Here is a 14,727-nt window from a genome sequence, read left to right on the forward strand (position 1 = left end):
GTACAACACATTAGCTGTGTTGTCCGCGGTTCACTTCCTTCGTTTCGAAATTACTATTAGGGTTACAGCGATTTGCACTCTCCAGGTATGTAGATTCTGTGTGATTATTTGGATCCTTTTCCCCAGATTTATTGTTCTTCGCTCTCTTAATCATCTTGTTTCATTCTGTTTCTTGATTCTCCGCTGAATGTTTTCCTTAGATTTCCTATCTTCATTTTGGAGATTTACATGCGATATTATATATGCGCTTGATAGATTGGTTCTATAAAATTTGCAGCTTGATAATGCCTCGCTTTGATGATCGCTATGGAAACACTCGCCTCTATGTTGGCCGCTTGTCATCTCGAACTCGTACCAGAGACCTTGAGCGTCTTTTTAGCAGATACGGAAGGTAACTAATCAACTTTGCCCCCTTGATTGACCTAGTTTTGTTTTTTGTGTCTCGGGGAGATTAATTGTTTGAATTTTGTCTTCTTTGGTATGAATCTGGAATGATTGTGTTTGATATTCGCAGTGGATGTGTATCCAAAGTTAACACCAGAATCAAAAGGGATAATTTACTCTTTTCTTTGTCTTGGGACTTATAACTTTGCATTGGTACTTTCATCTATGTGGGGGTAAATTATGGATCTAGGTTTAGTTTGTTTTTATTTTTTAACTTGAATGATCTTGTTGAAGGTTTCTGGGGGTTTGCCTAACCTGGAGATGTTTGATGAGTGGGTGGACTTGGTGGGAATTCTCGCCAGGTGTATAGAGAGTGCATCGGCGATTTTGTTTGTAGATTCTTTTTTGCATGTTTATAGGGGAAATGGCCTTGAATCTCAAAAATGGTGTTTGGAAGTACCTTTAAGTAATGATGGCCTTGATTTTCTGGCAACAATTTCCACAGATTGCGAGATGTTGATATGAAGCGCGATTATGCCTTTGTTGTAAGTATACTAATACCTGTCACCTTTATCTAAGGGTTTGATGATTCTTCAAGTTAGTCATGCTCGTGCACATTTATATTTTGTGCATCCATCTTTTGGCCCTCACATTTTGAGAACAGGAATTTAGCGATCCTCGTGATGCTGATGACGCAAGATATTACTTAGATGGACGAGACTTTGATGGAAGTCGCATCACTGTGGAGGCTTCGAGAGGGGTTAGTTGTTTTTGTCTCTATATTACTGTGTTTCTCCATTGGTTTGATGTAAATTACTGATGCGCTGCAAAAATCTTGAATTTTATGATAGGCACCTCGTGGTTCTCGGGACAATGGTAGTAGAGGTCCACCTCCTGGTTCTGGTCGCTGCTTTAACTGTGGTGTTGATGGTCATTGGGCTCGAGACTGCACAGCAGGAGACTGGAAGAACAAATGTTACCGCTGTGGTGAAAGAGGACACATTGAGAGAAACTGCAAAAACAGTCCTAGTCCAAAGAAGGGCAGGTACTTAATATTTCAATTCCTTGTTTTTGCACAGTTCCTTTAAACTTCTTCTGATATTCTTTTGGATTGTAATAATCCAGGCAGGGTGGAAGCTACTCCAGGTCACCAGTTAAATCCCGCTCCCCTCGCCGCAGAAGAAGCCCAAGCCGTAGCCGTAGTTACAGTCGAGGTCGTAGCTACAGGTCAGTGGTTAATTTGGTTCCTGAAAACTTGTTTTAGTTTGAGCTTTTAAAGCATGCATTAGATAATCATTTTCCCTTATGAGATTCGCTTGGTTTATAAATGCAAGTATAGAATATAAGAGAGGACAAAAACTTAACCATACATAATGATGTTGTTGGTAAGAAGTTTATAATGATATGAGTCTTTGTGGTCTAAATTTGTGTTAGTTTGAGGCTTTGAGCCTTTAGCCTGGACTAGACAACTATTCTCATTGGCATTGTAGAAATGATTCTCAGCTTTGTTGGTTATATATGCAAGTAAGATATAAGAGAGACGTTTTGATGTTCACAATGCTATTTCTTCATTAAGTTATAGGTCTTTTCTTATTAACTAATGCACTTTTGTTTCATCAGTCGATCACGATCGCCAGTGAGAAGAGAGAGAAGCGTGGAGGATAGATCACGCAGTCCTAAGGCAATGGAGCGATCCGTATCTCCCAAAGGCAAAGACCAAAGCATGAGTCCAGACCGAAGAGTGATAGATGCAAGCCCAAAACGTGAAAGGCAAGACGGGTCAGACTATGAAGGTAGCCCAAAAGAGAATGGTAATGGCAAGAACTCTGTGAGCCCCATTATGGGAGGTGAAGAAAGTCCTGTTGGACTTGATGGTCAAGACAGGAGTCCCATTGATGATGAGTCTGAGGTTAACCGTTCTTCCCCGAAAGGCAGCGAGTCACCTTGATGGATCATTGCTCTCAACAGCTTAAAGCTCAGTGTAGCCTTGTGTGCCAATTGATGTTGTTACTTCCCCTTTCTTTCTCCTAAATATTTTCAGGCTCGTTGCGTGACAATGCTTGACTTGCTTTCTTTGTTGACTCGTTGGTTTGTCTTTAGACAGCTTTTAAACTGTGTTATCTTTACAAATTTGTTTTAGCAAGACGCGTCCTCGTTTGTAGACTCTTGTAAGAATAAAGCTTCGACTATTGGTGCTTTGTTTCTACTAAAATAGCTTCTGAAAAATAAGAATATTTTAAGTTCTAAGAATTTCAAAAACAAAACTCTCGATTGAAACGTCAGCCTAATTCTTTTAGCCTCTTTAGTTGACAAACATTTACGATAAAAGATAAAACGGCAATGATTTTGTCTTTGGATGAAGCAAATGTTTGTAACTTTGTATGTTGATCACTATGATTCCTTTTTTCTCCTCTCTACAAAATGTTTATGAGATCAAGCTGTGTATGTACATAAAGGGGACATTGAGTTACAAAATAACTCAGTTACTAGGCCACACTGACCTTAAGCTTCATAGGGTATCTTCAAGGCCAAGTTCGTCCTCGTTTTCGTCACCGTCTTCGAACAGTTTAAGAAACCGGGCCTGCTCTTGCTGCCGTTTCTTCTTCCTCCAATACTTATAACCTACTATAAGTCCCACCGCAACTACACCTAACACAAGTACTACAATCAGTACCACGATTGCAGGATGCATTCCGCGCCTTTCTTCTTCCTTCTCAGAGCCAGATTCTTTATTCGTACCTGCAAAAACGCTCATATGATATTCCCAATCACATTTATCCCGTCTCGAGAACACAATTCAACTATGAAGCTAGAACGGAACATAGAGACGCATGGGGGAGTTTTATTCACGAATGATCTTAAGTGCAAGATGAATGGTTACTCACCAGCTCCGACTTGTGAGCATCCGTGGCAGAGGAAAGTAGCATCGAATTCTTTCTCCTTGACGTGTGTGTATCTACCTTCAGCTGAGAAATCAGAAGGACAAAGCTCCCATTCGTCAAATGTGTCATATTTAAGTGTGTCTTCCTCATAGATTCCACATCTCTTGCATTTTGTTCCGTTAAGTTGGGTAAGTGGCTGGAATATCAAAAACAAAACACAACACATATCTCAAAAGACAGTGATTAATAACCTTTCACCAACTATTTCGATCTAGTCACCATTTTACAAGGGAGAAGTGAAGTATGAATAGCTAGGACTAAGGGAAAGGCAGCTCTCTTTTCCTGGTTTCAGATCAAACAAAACTCAACAAATAACGAAAATTCTTGCTACATATAATCAAAACCAAAATCAGCAAGAAACCAGACAAAAGAAAAAAGAACAAACCTGCCAAGATTCTACGCCTTTAAAAGAATAAGACACATTGAGTTTCTTCACATCAGGAAACACCGTCTTGTTCTCTCCTTTACATTGGAAATAGACTGTAGGCTTAGTCGGGAACCATTCGTGCGTCTTGAAAATCCGAATCGAATCTAGTGTAACTTCTTGTGTTAGTATTGTTCCTGTGACGATCAACAAACAAGCATCGGGCTTAATAAACTACGATCAACGAGCACAAGAAAATTTCGAATTGGGAAGCTAAATCACTCAGAGATGGATTCATTTGTATCAAAACCGAGATAAATTATCTACCCGGGAACGAGCCGAGGAAAATGAAACAAAATACGAAGCCGCGAAAATCCCAACGAGCCGGCGGGATTCGGATTGGCATCGCGATTCCGTATCGAATCGCTCGATCAATCAAAAGATTCAAAACCGATCAGTGTTTGCATAAACGGTTGATCGTAAGGTGACGAGTAATTAGGGTTCTAACTGTGTTGGATCTCGTCGAGCTTTGGTTTCGAGAAAAAGCGTGCTGCCTTATGAACAGACCGAGCCTCTTGCGTTGACCGCTTTGGTTTGCTTTTTATATTACTGTCGACTAGGACACAATAGACATGTCAAAAGGAATTTCCAAAATTAATAATTAATCAACCATCCATGAGTAATCTATTTAATTAAGAGTAGGATACAATTTTTTGGTTGACTTAATCTTCATCTTTAAGATATTTTGTCATCTAATCCACTATTCAATAGCTTAATTAGGGATTGGTTTAGTCTTTAACTAGTTCGTTATGCGTAGTTAAGCTCATGAATAGTGGCCTAATTTCTATTCGGATAACCAACGCCAACCGCACTAATTTCCCATTAAGATTTTGTTCTTTGACTTGCAACAGGTTAAGAAGCCTAATTCCTTTAAAACAAAACAAAAATGTAATTTATCAGAACCCACATTTTAAATTACAAGCTAATGATTTTTTCCCCTTAAAAATCATATACAACAAAAAAAAAAAGACGTTATATGTTTATTTTCACCCAAACAAAAAAAGGATTATTTGTTTATTCTAAAAGGATGAATTGAAGATTGGCATGAATGATCCATCATCATCTTCTTTGAAAGTTGAGTTTGCCAACAAAGAAGGCAAACATAGAAGCCAACGCGATAGGAAAAGCGATCAGAACAACCGCCGTTACCGCCAAACGGTCATGATGAAACCCAAAATAGTCTTCCAAGAATCTTGCAACAGTCGTCGATTCTCCAAAGACATTGATCTCTTGATGTATATCTCCATACTGTGACGTGAAAAACCCGTTGAGTGTCCAAGACGTTGGTGTTATATAATATAACCAAATCCACCACCTTGGAATTTGCTGCACATTTTTCAACAACCAAACAAAAACATTATTGAAACTTTCTCTAAGTAAAACATTCTTATATGCTTGTTAACTAAGATAAAAAAGGATCTTACTGTTTCAGGGATCAAAAACCCGGAAAAGAGGTTAAAGTTAACAAAGAAGAGCGATTGAAGAATCGATGCAACCATGGAGTTTGGTGTGATGGACATGAGGAACATAGCGAGGTAGTTGTAAGTGAGAAGAGAGCAGAACGTAGAGTAGAGTGCCCAAAAGACTTTGTAGGTCGAAGGAAGGAAACCAATCATTGGATATGTTATGATCACAAACTCGGTTGCTTGTATGAACAAATAAGGTATCTCAGTCACAACTTGAGACAATGCATAAGCAGTCGCTGAGTACATCCCTGCAAATCTTTCTCTGTACATAACATTTCTCTCTGTTTCGAAATATTGAAGCGCTGATGCACAATTGTTTATCCCTATGAAGAGCATAGCGCCGTACAAAGCTCCAATTACAGTGAACAAATTCTGTTGCGTATCTCTGCAACAAATGAGAAAAAACAAAATATAGAATTTTTTGTTAATAAAAGATAGAAATTTGAAAACCTTGAAGAGATTTCAGAGTTGCTTACATTTTTTGGCCTTGTTTCCAAAAGAGCGCGCCAAAGATCAAAGAAGAGATTAATGTGTGAATGAGACGCATTAGGTTATAAGAAGGGCTTCTCCAATAAGACAAACTCATCTTCCACAAAATAGATTTGAATTGTCCAGACCAACTCTGTGCAAAAGTTCTTTTAAACTGTAAATCCTTTGATCCAGAATCTGGTTGGCTCAACTGTTTCACAAGCTCGGAGTTGCTCCTATGAGAATCACACACATGTTTTTTTTCATTAAAACCAAAGCTTTTTTAGAAAACACAAAACTCTCATTGTATGCAAAGATTCTAGAGATTCACTCACTTGCAAAGAGCGGATTCATGGTAGATTTTTGCGAAGTCGAGTCCAAGTTCAACTTCTGCAGACTGTGAACTAACATCAAGCATCCATGTTGCTGGATTGTGGTTGTCTCTTATTTTAGGAATGCCTGGAACACTCTGTTTATTTAACCCAACAACGAACAAAGCTGAATAAGTTTGTAATCTGTTTGGTAAGAAGAACCATATAACTAAGAGAAAATTAATAAGCAAAATTTACCTCAAAATACTCGATAACATGACATGAATGTTGGCCTAGTGGTCCTGTGTAGATCATGCGACCACCTCTTTTAAGAAGGACCAACTGAAAATTCAAGTTCAATTAATTTGGTGTTATTTGTAATATAAGAAGTTTTGGGGTCAAAAAAGTATGTTAGTAATTTTATGAGGAGATGTTTGCAAATAACCTCGTCGAAGGCTTCGAAAATGTCGATACTAGGCTGATGAATAGTGCAGACGATGGTTCTTCCAGTGTCAGCGACGTTCTTCACTGCTCGCATAACAATGGCGGCTGCTCTTGCGTCCAGTCCAGTAGTGGGCTCGTCCATGAAGATGATCGACGGATTCGCCACCAACTCCACTGCAATCGTCAGTCGCTTCCTCTGCTCCGTCGACAATCCGCTCACTCCGGCGACTCCCACCAATGCATCCTTTATCTCATCCAATTCGATCGTCTCCAGCACTTGTTTCACGAATTTCTGCTCAGATTTAGATTCCTTAGATACTTTTTGATTTTGGGTCGATTTTAATTGAAGAGGTAAAAAAAGAGGGCTTACAATTTTGGTTGCGGAATCGATTTCAGGAGCTAGACGAAGCCAAGCAGAGTAAATCACAGATTCTTCGACGGTTATGTTTGGTGAGTGAATATCTGTTTGCTCGCAGTAGCCTGAGACTCTCGCGAATGTTTCTTGGAGTTTTGGAAACCCGCTGATTCTGATGTCGCCTTCTATGTATCCGCTTGTTTTTCTTCCGGCTAGAACGTCGAGGAGAGTTGTTTTTCCGGCTCCACTCACGCCCATCAACGCCGTTAGGATTCCGGGACGGAATGCTCCGGTGATGTCTGAGAGAAGTTGCAGCTTCTTGTTAGCATATCCTTGGTCTCTCATCTCCTGAAGACCAGCATTTGAACGTCAAGAAGATAAAGCCAGAATTATGGCGATTTGGTTATATAGTTGGGTTTGATTATTTATACCACGGGAGTATCAACGAAATAGTTCAACTCTTGAAATGTTACAGTGAGTGGCTTGAAAGGTAAGACCATCTTGCCTGTGGACAGGAGGAAATGTTAGTGCAAGAAAATATGGAGAGTAAAAGGAAGAGAGACAACAAAAATCTCACCTGAATTATCATCGTCTTCTGTCTTTATAGGGGAATCTGTTGTCTTTTTCTTGATCGAGGAATCGTCTGTTGTGTCTTCTGTACCTTGCAGCTCAGAGAGTTTTTCTTGCGAGATCATGGCGCGAGATGATGTGGGTGCTGTCATTTGGTGAACCGTGTTTTAAGTATGTGGCGGTCTTGTTTCAAAGGACATACATTTATGTAGTAGAAGAGGAGCTTACATTTCAAGAAAGTCAGAGCAAGAGTGAAAATGGCGTTGAAGAGCACAGTGAAACCCAACAAGGCACACAATGATACCCAATACATGTAACCATCGTAGTTCAGTCCACGGGTTTCGAGTATGGTTCGACCTAAGGTAAGATTATTGGGTTGCATCTACAAGTGTTATCAGCAGAAACTGTTTAGTATTAAAGAAAGAAGAAGATTGTGGGATTAAGAGAGGAAAGAGACTTAAGAGAGAATCACCTGATTCCACCTTGGAGCAAGAAACTCGTTTACCGATAGCCCAATCTCACCGTAACTCAAGGGATTTACCCAGAAACCCCATTTGAGCCACGCGGGCATTTCAGCTGCAGCAAACACAAAACCTTAGAGTCATTCTTGAATGGTACAACTTTTGGAAAGCAGAGGATTGGGTAAAAAGTCTTACTTGGTGGAATGACAAAACCGGCAAAGACAAAAGTGGTTAAGATAGCAAAACTGCCAGCTGTGATTGAAGCAACTACTGTCTGGAAGATTGCTGCTAGACTCCGGAACATGGATATCGCGGTGAAATGAACAAGAAACAGTAGAATGAACTGCCGGAAGAACCTGGAACATTAAACTTCATCATGTTACAGTTGTCTGAACATTCCCAGACTTGAATCAATGTTAACCTTTATTGAGGATTTGAATACCAAGAAACAGAGGGCTAAACTCACCTGGAGGCCTCAGGGGTGTATCCAATGACATAGTATGTGAGACCGGTCCAAACGAAAGATTCAAATAACGAAAGAGGGACCTTTAACACTGTTGCAGGGATTGCATAAGCCCATGCTGGATAGAAACACAACTGCTTCTGCTTGTAAAACACGGCTAGGCGTTGAGCAGTCATAGACAACTCTGGGAATCCGTCGACAAGAAGTATAATGACGGCGAAAAAGAGGGCACTCATATAAGAATTTCCATGAATAATATCAATGCCCATCCGTGTTCGGATAAACACGGTGCATAGTGATGAATGCGGCCATAACAAGCTGCGCACATAAAGCTAGAAAGATTAGGAATACTATCAAAATCGATAGAAGACAAAAAGGAGAGAAATTGGAAACTTTTGTAATGTACCTGAAACGTCTTGAAAACGTATACGAAGTAGTTTCTCTTCATGAGAAGAAACTCTCTTGATATGCATGCTACGAAGAGCTCCCAGTTTGGAAGAGAATACACGCTGAAGGAAAGAGCATCTTTATGGCTTTTTGATCTATCATATGGCTTAGACAGAGCGTCTTCGATTTTCTTCCCGATACTCAAGTCCTTGAATTTCTTTGACAACATGTCTACTGAGATAAACCTATAAGGTAAATCCTCGTGCCGCCAGAATTGTGCTTGGTCCTTTCTTGATATAACCTTCGAAAGCGTAACAAGAGCGAGAGGATCAATAACTCAATGATTACAGAAACGAGAATGGTCATTTTTGGGAACAAAAACTTTGGCTTTTACCTCTTGGAGGAAGTCTGCAACACCTTTCCTTTCAGGGCATCGGAATCCACAATCCTCAAAGAAGTTCAAGACCTCACCACGTGGGCCATGATACACGATTTTCCCCTTGGCCATCAGCATAACGTCATCAAAGAGGTCAAAGGATTCTGGGGCTGGTTGAAGGAGCGAGACAAGAACAGTTGCGTTTGATATGTGAGACAGCTGCTGAAGAGACTTAACAATCTGAAAAGCCGTGGAACTGTCTAAGCCGTTTGTTATTTCGTCCATAAACAGAGCCTTTGTTGGACCAACGATCATCTCGGCTGCAAAAATTAAGAGCTTCAAGTACTGCTTTAGAACAAAACATGTCTTGACAATTTTGCAAGTTTAGAGAGCTATGAACTAACCTGTGGTAAGACGCTTCTTTTGCCCCCCTGATACTCCTCTCCTCATCACATCTCCAATCAAAGTTTCTGCGCAAATGTCAAGTCCGAGAATCTGCAAATGCAACAGAAGACATAAGAACCAAACAAGAAGGGACAGAAATTCAGCCGAGCTGTCAAAGAGACTATACCTTCAAGATGTAATCTGTTTGCAGACTTCTTTCAAGTCCTTCGACCGATATTGCCTGCGCAAAAACAAAAGATTCTAGTCAACCACCGATCTTAAAGGTTAGGTTCAATATACACTTCAGGGATAAGAGAGCGTTACTTTCATGTAAGCATCCACTTCTGTGTCAGGAATGATTCCTGCTTCCTTTTCTCTTTTACTGACTTCCATCATAATATCTGTTTCCGCAGGGGCAAAAAAGAAAAAAAATCAACAATACATACATTTTAATGCAATCGAGAGTACATTGATTGGTTGATAAAATCTACCTGTTCGGCTACCAACGCCCTGACAACGAGCTGAGAAGTCAACTGTCTCCCTAACTGTCATCTCTGCAATGTGCAGATCATATTGACTTATATACGCCGAGGTTTTCTGAGGAACAAACTCGTCCAGTCTGTGTCCATTGTAAGAGATTTCACCTGAACACTGGAAAAACGAGAAAAAGGTACACAACTTCACACATCTGCAGCAAAACACACAAAACAGATGATAAAATGATATAGTATCTTCTTTCATCATTAGAACCTTTAGATTGTTTTCTAAATTTCCTGACAAGGCCTTTAACAAAGTTGTTTTTCCGCATCCAGGAGGACCAAGCAACAGTGTTAACCTGCAACAACAAGATGATAAATACTTTTCAAAACTTTGATCAAGACTAGTGAGGAGATACAGTAAACTTCTTCAACTACTAACCTTCCCGGCTTTAGAATGCCATTAACATCATTCAGAATGTTGATCTTGGCTTCACGCGTTTTTGCACCTGTGAGCTTCACAAGTTCCTGCAGAAAAGAAACACTTTAGGATTCAACCCAGAGGCTTTTAAAGCAAACGCAGAATCAAGACAATAACAACTTTTTTGAATTTGCAGAAATTGTTGAGTACTCACAGAGAAAACGCGCTTAGCAGTGTTCCACAGTGTTGGAAGTGCCTTCCCTTCAACAATCTCGCACTCGGCCTCTACTTTCAAACTCTCGTACCTCACTTCTATAGTCGGTAACTCCATCCCGACTCTGCATAACACAGTTTCAAGCTCAAAGTTCCAAACTTAATGGAATCGAAATATTCACAAAATGGGGTAAAATTTTAACCTGTCTATTCTTCTTCTGATTTTCTTGAGCAACTTGAGATTATCATTCTCAATGTGTTTGATGAGTTTCTCAATCATCAGATGACGTTCCATGGCTCCAAGCTTTGTGACATCAACGACTCTCTTTCCTTTCTCGGTCATGGACTCATCGCCATCATCGAGGAGAGTAGATCTCATGCGTTTGACGGTTGGTAATCTCTCGATCTCAGCCCATTGCAGAGCATACTCTGCATTATTATCATTACCATCACCATCATGATCAGGTTCATATCTTGAAGAGCTGCTTCTGAAACTCGAAGTGTGTCTCCGGAACGATGATCTGATGCTTCTTCCAATCTCTGCAAGCTCCACTCTCAACGACTCAATCTCGTCTGCTCCACCCATATGAGCCATGAGCACTCTGAAATCAGAAATTCAAAGTCTATTTGAGAGATATGCTCAATGCTTTGACTTATATATAATTTATACATTTATGGATTGTTCAAACTGACACATTTCAATGATGTAAGTGAATACATCAGCTTCTAAGTTCTTGAAATTTGTTTCTGCGGCTTCCAAGGTCATTTTATTTAATAAATTAATAATAAAAACACATGCTATCAATTATTAACAAACCTAGTTTTAGAAGAGAAAGATTAGTTATATAGTATTAATTATTATTTGATAAATGAAAATGCTGTGATACTCAAAGTTGTCGTTGAAAGCTGTAAGATCGTGGAGGATTGAGTATCAGTTTTATATTCATGATGTCTAGGAAATGATTCTGGCTCATGTCGTCATGCCTTTTTTCTTCTTAAATTATGTTATGATTTATAACGTTCATAATTTAGATTCCCTTCAACAAAATCTTATATTTATATAAACAATTATTTGTTATTTTATGTAAATGTATTACATATATATATGTTTATATTGGACATTTCCAGCCAACAGCTCCAGCATGAAACCCGCCAATTTTACTACAAGAAGAAAAAGGAAGAACTTGGACATGATTAAGATCACTTCCGTACCCGTTTTGGATTTAAATTTGTGCTTGATTACCAAGATTATTGCGATGACTTATACACAATAGTGTTATAATTGGTTGTTTTTTTTGGCAAACGAATCACTTTATTTACAAATTCATATATGTATTAAATTAGATAACCAAAATTTTCAGACCGTTCGTCTAAGACTAACGGTATATCATAAACCAATGCTACCAAGATAATATATTGGTAAACTAGCTTCGATGTATGAACATTCTTGATCTCCTTCATTTCAATCAAAAGTCAAAATTAAACTTATTGAATTACTGATATTTGAATTGATTTTAATATTAGATGATATTTCAAGTCAATAAAACTTTAGTTTGAATTTGGTGATACTAAACTATATAAGTGAGAAAAATTGATATGTATACTATTAACGAATTGATAACTACGAACTAAAATAAACTGAGAATTTAATTTGTTGCTAGTACACAAATACAACTCTTGGATGCTTCCTTCAATTCTTTTCCAATCCACAGTTAGAAAAACAAAAAACACCACATCAATGATAAAAAGAATGAATTAGTATTCTTTACTTGTTTACTAGTATTTTCCTAGCAACGAATGCAGTAAGAAATGTTATTTATATAATTATATGCATATAAAATCATTAGGTCAAAAAAAAGTTAAGGAAAAAGAGGATGAAAGCAATGACATAATAAGATGTTGATGGAAAAGTTGGTGACAAAATCAAAAGTAATAATTAATGAATCAGCATGACACAGCCCTCCCGCAGCTAAACCTCCTTCTATGCGATTTGTCTCTTTCTTTTGTTCTATTGAATTCGTTAATGACCTCTTCATATTCATACAACAGTTTTAAGGCATTTCTTTGGTCTTTTAACTTTTGAAGATTAATCTTACGATTGGAGTAAATCGTACGCAACTCATTAAGCAAAAACAAAAGAAAGACCGTGAGCATTATTAAAATCGAATTAGTTAAACTTGTTAACTTCGAAGAAAGGCAAATTTGTTTATAAGGTTTTGACAAACTCGCGGCGGGCAGTATGTGAAGCATAGCCGTATGCATAGATGAAAACATAGTTGTGACTTTAAAAAAACATCGGATATGCTATTGTTTTTGGCTCATTATTGAAAGAATAATTCAAAGGACTTTCTCATTTGATTCATGTAACTTCGTGCATGTTATATTCCTTAACCCGTCTTATAGAATGACTTGCAAAAAGTAGAAAAATGTTTTCTACTCATCTCTTTTTTTTTTTTTTATAACCCAAGACATAGAGTAGAGGCTGAGTCCCACGACTAGGTGTCTACTGAAATGTGTTAGAAAATAGGAATATATTCTAACAAAATGTAGTTTCCAATTAATTATCTTTAATATTAGTATTACTTAGATCGCATTTTAACAACTGTCTACCATTTATTTTAGAATATCTGTGCATATAGCGTAAGTGCGTAACAATATATTTATACTTAGATCAAACGACGGATTAGTTGCTTTGTAGAGAATTGTAAGAGCATCTTAAACAAACAACGACCAAAAAACAACTTTTTACTTATGGTTCTTGTAAAATCATTTTTCTTTTCTTTAATTTTCTTTTAGTCGGGTTCACTAAACAATGAGTGGTTGCTTGTACATCACAACTTACAAGTTACAATATTAAGCTTCTTGCTTACAATAAACTTACCAACAAAATGGTTCACAATTAAGATGTACTCTTTAATGTTGAAACTAGGATCTTATTTTGTAAAAACTATAATAATGTATACAAACAGTAAAAATAAGATTCAGAAATCTGATCTAAATGGCCTTTAATTGCAGAGGTGAATGAGAAAAGTTAAAAATAAAAGTTTTGTTCACTTGAGAGGAGCAAGAATGGTGTAGAGAAGGAGGAAAGAGACAATGACGATGGCTCCAATCAAAGTGAACGTTGGACTAGTCCAGAGCATGAGATTGGATCTCTCTGTTCTTTTGATGGGATCGACTTCTTCCGACAAGGGAAACTCCGATCTCGGAGGATTCCACGTCACGTACTTGTCGACGTTGAACTGGGAGAAGAGTGTCTTCTTGCTCTGCTTCTTGAAATTCTTCCACGCCTTGTCCCAATCCCTCGACGATTTATCACCTGAGTGAGAGTGACCCACATAAAAGCAATTCTTTAACCGATCCGAATCCAATTCTAACTTAAAAGAAGATTATATAACGAGTATTTGGTTCTCTCACCGTTTTCGTTTCCGTTTTTGGGAGATTCGCTTTTGGAGCAACGGAATCTAGAGGAGGAGGACGAAGAGAATCTAGGGTTTATCAGGCAGATATTGGTGGGGGATTTTAAGACGGAGATTCGAACGTTAATGTCCATTTCCGATTTCGAGTATCTTGAGTGGTGGTAATCTTCGTCTTTTGTTCCGATTTTTCTCCGCCGGACAATGTTGTTTTCTCTTAGCCTTTCAATCTCTTCATGCATCGTCGGTTGCGACACGTGGCTTCTTTTGGGACCCATTCTATTCTATTATGAAAATCTGAACCGGAGTTGCTATTAAACGGTTTAATAAGATTGGCTCGGGTTTAGGGAGATATCTGACTAGCTAGTACCGGACCAAAAAAGCTTCCTATTGAGAGAGGAATCATACTCGATATGGGCTTTTCAGACTTGAAAGGCTTTTCATTTGCAACGTAAAAATCAAATGAAACTATATAACATATGAATTAGACCCATGACACAACAAACCTCAAAATGCAAACAAATTCTTCAAGAGAGGGTTACTTAATTCTTGCCAAGAGAATACTCAAGGACAAGTTGAAGATCCATGCTCGTCAGTGTACACAGTCTCCAGTTGCATCTTCCTTTGGCTTTTAGTTTTATGTGCGGTCTTATCTTCTTCTCACTAGACCCACACTCTTATTCCCTCTCTTAATCTCCACTGTCCATCCAAATTGGACGGTCAAGATCTTATCGCACATATACTCTTCATTTCACACATAGTATCA

The 14,727-nt window shown here is 38.4% G+C and overlaps 4 protein-coding genes and 1 long non-coding RNA gene across 6 annotated transcripts; 2 read left to right on the forward strand and 3 right to left on the reverse strand.

The window, feature by feature from the left end:
• The first annotated feature begins 22 nt into the window (after positions 1-22).
• LOC18021482 (serine/arginine-rich splicing factor RS2Z32) lies at positions 23-2,590 on the forward strand. Of its 2 annotated transcripts, XM_006403620.2 has the most exons (7): positions 23-85; positions 278-391; positions 890-929; positions 1,049-1,144; positions 1,236-1,429; positions 1,510-1,611; positions 2,005-2,590. In XM_006403620.2, the coding sequence occupies exons 2-7, from the start codon at positions 285-287 to the stop codon at positions 2,330-2,332; spliced, it is 867 nt and encodes a 288-aa protein (XP_006403683.1). In that variant the 5' UTR covers positions 23-85; positions 278-284; the 3' UTR covers positions 2,333-2,590. The 2 variants fall into 2 exon arrangements, with proteins under 2 accessions (XP_006403683.1, XP_024013705.1); XM_024157937.1 differs by lacking the exon at positions 23-85 and having other exon boundaries at positions 679-929.
• Positions 2,591-2,707: 117 nt separating this feature from the next.
• LOC18021483 lies at positions 2,708-4,267 on the reverse strand. The gene is made up of 4 exons (XM_006403617.2): positions 4,018-4,267; positions 3,712-3,887; positions 3,270-3,462; positions 2,708-3,123 (listed from the first exon to the last, which is right to left on the reverse strand). The coding sequence occupies exons 1-4, from the start codon at positions 4,094-4,096 to the stop codon at positions 2,894-2,896; spliced, it is 678 nt and encodes a 225-aa protein (XP_006403680.1). The 5' UTR covers positions 4,097-4,267; the 3' UTR covers positions 2,708-2,893.
• A 419-nt stretch (positions 4,268-4,686) lies between these two features.
• On the reverse strand, positions 4,687-11,186 carry LOC18021485 (ABC transporter G family member 37). Its single transcript, XM_024158010.1, is given in 24 exon segments — positions 4,687-5,076; positions 5,175-5,601; positions 5,693-5,920; positions 6,020-6,153; positions 6,254-6,337; positions 6,441-6,731; positions 6,810-7,142; positions 7,226-7,299; positions 7,372-7,509; positions 7,593-7,746; positions 7,837-7,940; positions 8,021-8,181; positions 8,292-8,578; positions 8,580-8,606; positions 8,695-8,976; positions 9,070-9,371; positions 9,456-9,546; positions 9,623-9,676; positions 9,760-9,836; positions 9,927-10,086; positions 10,186-10,270; positions 10,354-10,439; positions 10,547-10,670; positions 10,749-11,186. Coding segments are annotated over 24 exon segments (4,362 nt in total). The 5' UTR covers positions 11,141-11,186; the 3' UTR covers positions 4,687-4,809.
• LOC112087879 lies at positions 9,597-10,959 on the forward strand. Its single transcript, XR_002900290.1, has 4 exons — positions 9,597-9,719; positions 9,849-10,105; positions 10,248-10,735; positions 10,829-10,959. It is a non-coding gene; the product is annotated as an uncharacterized LOC112087879 (long non-coding RNA).
• Positions 11,187-13,464: 2,278 nt separating the features above from the next.
• Positions 13,465-14,164, reverse strand: LOC18021484. Its single transcript, XM_006403622.2, has 2 exons — positions 13,963-14,164; positions 13,465-13,864 (listed from the first exon to the last, which is right to left on the reverse strand). Exons 1-2 carry the CDS (start codon positions 14,096-14,098, stop codon positions 13,596-13,598), a joined length of 405 nt encoding a protein of 134 aa, XP_006403685.1. The 5' UTR covers positions 14,099-14,164; the 3' UTR covers positions 13,465-13,595.
• Between the last annotated feature and the right edge of the window lie 563 nt (positions 14,165-14,727).

The sequence above is a fragment of the Eutrema salsugineum genome, unplaced genomic scaffold, assembly GCF_000478725.1.
Source record: "Eutrema salsugineum unplaced genomic scaffold, Eutsalg1_0 scaffold_16, whole genome shotgun sequence".
NCBI lineage: Eukaryota > Viridiplantae > Streptophyta > Magnoliopsida > Brassicales > Brassicaceae > Eutrema > Eutrema salsugineum.